This window comes from Wasmannia auropunctata, unplaced genomic scaffold, assembly GCF_000956235.1.
Source record: "Wasmannia auropunctata unplaced genomic scaffold, wasmannia.A_1.0 LD336101.1, whole genome shotgun sequence".
In the NCBI taxonomy this organism is placed as follows: Eukaryota; Metazoa; Arthropoda; class Insecta; order Hymenoptera; family Formicidae; genus Wasmannia; species Wasmannia auropunctata.
In genome coordinates, this window is record NW_012026789.1 from 4,975,181 (window position 1) to 4,978,529 (window position 3,349).

The 3,349-nt window shown below is 28.8% G+C and overlaps 1 protein-coding gene across 1 annotated transcript; it reads right to left on the reverse strand.

The window, feature by feature from the left end:
• Positions 1 to 1,002: 1,002 nt before the first annotated feature.
• LOC105460318 (elongation of very long chain fatty acids protein AAEL008004-like) lies at positions 1,003 to 2,749 on the reverse strand. Its single transcript, XM_011706764.1, has 2 exons — positions 2,530 to 2,749; positions 1,003 to 1,988 (listed from the first exon to the last, which is right to left on the reverse strand). Exons 1-2 carry the CDS (start codon positions 2,573 to 2,575, stop codon positions 1,672 to 1,674), a joined length of 363 nt encoding a protein of 120 aa, XP_011705066.1. The 5' UTR covers positions 2,576 to 2,749; the 3' UTR covers positions 1,003 to 1,671.
• Positions 2,750 to 3,349: the final 600 nt, after the last annotated feature.

Below are 3,349 nucleotides of genomic sequence, written 5' to 3' on the forward strand. Positions count from 1 at the left end.
TTTTAAAAGAAAGTATAAAGTTTTTTGAGACGGGGTTTTTTCCTACATATTTATACATATTTGAAGCATGTTTCAAAAGATTTGTATTTAAAAATAACTATAAATACGCGCTGTATATAATTATACTGAGGTCATGAAAAAAAAGATTGATCCACGGTACCTATAATTCCGGCTGTTCTGCTCATTTAAAACAAAAAAATCAAAGAAATTCTTAATTAGTATAAGTTTGGCTATAGCTGGTACCAGAACATAAATAAAATATTAAAAATTTAAAAATTGACATCATTTTGAAAATTAATTATAAATTTTTACCATTTTTTTTATCTTTAAAAGATTGTAAACATTAAAAAAAAAACGTATTTTGACTTGATCGAGGTAGGGGCTATAGCCATGAATATGCTCAAGATGTGCACAAGCCCGAATTGATTAATCAATTAGTTTTCAAGATATTATGGATACCAATTTGAAAAACATGGTTTCGAGAAAAACGGGTTTAAAGTTTTTTGTACATGATTACATAGATTGAGACCACTCTCTCAAGTGCTATGGCCGGTATTCATAAGTCGGTTTTTATTTCAAAGCCGTCTTAAGTAATGTCTTAAGATGCTAATACAGCTCTGTTATTGGCTTGTAGCATCTTAAGACTATACTTAAGACGATCTCAAATATAAGAATCGATTACGAGTACTGGCATATGACTTTGTTAATTTTGCGAATCGGGCTAAATTCTTTTGCAAATATATTTTCTATATCAAATACTTGCAAAATATGTAAAAACAAAAAAATCGATTTTTCCGATCCGCTGGACTAGAATACCTCCTTAACTACACGCAGAAAAAGGATTAGCCAATGAAGCTAAAATATATGGCAGCTAAGATGTATCGTTAAAATAGGGACAGCTAATGTCGTTGCTGTCGAAGTTCAATTTATTAGTTATTAAAATGTAGATGCTGCAGCAAAAAATATTTGCTGCTAAAATCAAATGATATTTAGCCGAATCTACTATGCTATTTTATCTTCGCATAGTAATAATATTTGCAGTATACAACTTATATACTGCAAAATATAAATGCTAAATGCGTTGTAGATGATGCATATGGCAGTGCCACATTGCAACAACAATTACAAATCAACTTTCTGCGCGTAGCTATAAACTTAGCTCTGTGTGCTAAATGTGTGCATGATAAAACATTATAGCCATCTTTTTAGCTGCCTGTACTAATATATGCTTTTAATTTCAGTAATAAATTTTTTTGTCACAGTGAATGTTTTTTATTTATAATAGCCAGAACTTAGCAATGACACTAAGACGGAAGCTCTTATAGTTAAGTTTGATTCAGCTATTGAAATTTAGCTACTATTACTAAGTCATTTTTTTGCGTGTATATGGATGTAAGTAATCACATTTGATACGTTAAAAATTTACATATAAAGCTTAGATGAAAATATATGCTATTAACAGAATTGTTCTTTTTTTGTCCAATTTATTCTTTGTTCTCCCGATAAAATTTAGTCAATAACTTCATTATTGTCTTTATTTTAACAAATATAATACATATAATATACTTAATACGGTGATTTATAGAGAAAAGTGTTTCTCTATCTCTGATAAGATAATCTCTAGAGACTAAATTTTTCTCGGGATTAGACTCTCTTGTAAATAGGTACCTGTCAATAACATACATTTTCTAAAAAAAAAGTAGCTTTCATATAAATTCTTACCCTCATTGAATTATAATCGTGGGTATAGTCTAAAACAGGACACACTAATTTGGACGATAACACACCGTCAATATGATCGTAGATTAACCACGCATTTCCCAAAATTTGGACGACATTGTACACCTTTATGAACGTCTTTAGTGAATATGGTGGCCTGTTCTTCATAAATCGAGGCCCACAAATGAACACGAAATACAGGTATGCGAATATTATAAGTGGTACTTGATAGGAAGAAGCAACTAACGGTAGATCGACTACTCGTTGATCTGAAAATCAAATTAGTATATTGAAATACATTTAAACATTCATTAAACAATAAGAAAAAAGATAAAAACGTTATTATTGTAATAAAAAAAGCAATTAATTATGAAAAAACATTGTATTTTGATCAGTATTTAAACTTTCAGCGTATATAAAATGTAATTAAATTGACAGTAATCAGTAGAGTTGGCGAATTATATTTCGCAATATTATTCATTAATTTACTATTTACGTATTCTTATTGTTTATTTACAACACTAATGTTCCACGCATTACTTACATTTATCGCTGAAATTATATGTTTTTTTATTATACTTGTTTAAAAAAATTCCACAAATTTAAAAAGCTTAATAAAAAAATTAGTTTTTTGTAATTATCTATATGACAAGTTTGACATTTAATAATATTAATGATGCGAAGTTTTTCTTGCAGATCTTCGTGACAATAATTGTCTCAAATACTGTAAATTGTTACTAAATCTTGAATTGCATTGTGTTATTACTTTGAGCTTTTGCTAAATAATAAATAGTGAGCGGTAATACTCACCGAGATTTTTCGTCCAGGAATGTGATATGTCGTGTAAGAAACCCATGATAGAGACAATTGCACTGTGTCGATCTTACGAATCGCTATCTCTTTATTATTTGCAACAAAATATCACTATTTGACTACCATTGATATATTTTATATCACGGAACAGTCGCATCGACGTGACGATCGGAATCTATTGTGCGCAATCATCTAGCATGCGCTTTCGTTGTATTTATATTGTGGGCTTCTTTGTACTTTGCTCTTGGGTCCGAATACAAGAGTATCTTCTTATAATGTGACCTCATGACCTTGATACGCATATGTTATTAAATGCCACAATGTGACGTGCCAGTATGTTAATTACAATCGATTGAAACAATACAATTTTCCAATTAGCATGATAATTTACAAAAGCAATGCTCGATGGAATAATTACAAGCAAACTTTTTACTTATTAACACGAGATAAGTTTTTCTGTGACTACAGTTTTTTTTTAATTGTAAATTGTTATTAAAATTAATCAATTATTGCACTATCATTATTTTATTTTAATTTAATGAATTTTTCCTGGATAATGATATGAATAGTACTCTCCGCAGGTTAATTTGTCCAGATTATTCTAAATAATTATAACAAATTTAATTTTTTTACATACAAATTGTTATAAAAATATTTTCGCATTTTTAATAATAATTAACTTTAAGTGAAGCGTATATACAGGGACGTTTAATTTTTCTCGTACTTTGCTCGTACTTTAGGCTTTTGATTTGTAATACACACCTATCATATACATATATTCCATTTATACACATTTTTCTAAATTTATATTTTAATT

Coding starts and splice junctions, on each gene's coding strand:
- LOC105460318 (XM_011706764.1), bottom strand. CDS start 2,575: ATGGGTTTCTTACACGACATATCACATTCCTGGACGAAAAATCTCG. Junction 1,989..2,529: donor TTCCTGGACGAAAAATCTCG/GTGAGTATTACC, acceptor TTTGATTTTCAG/ATCAACGAGTAGTCGATCTA.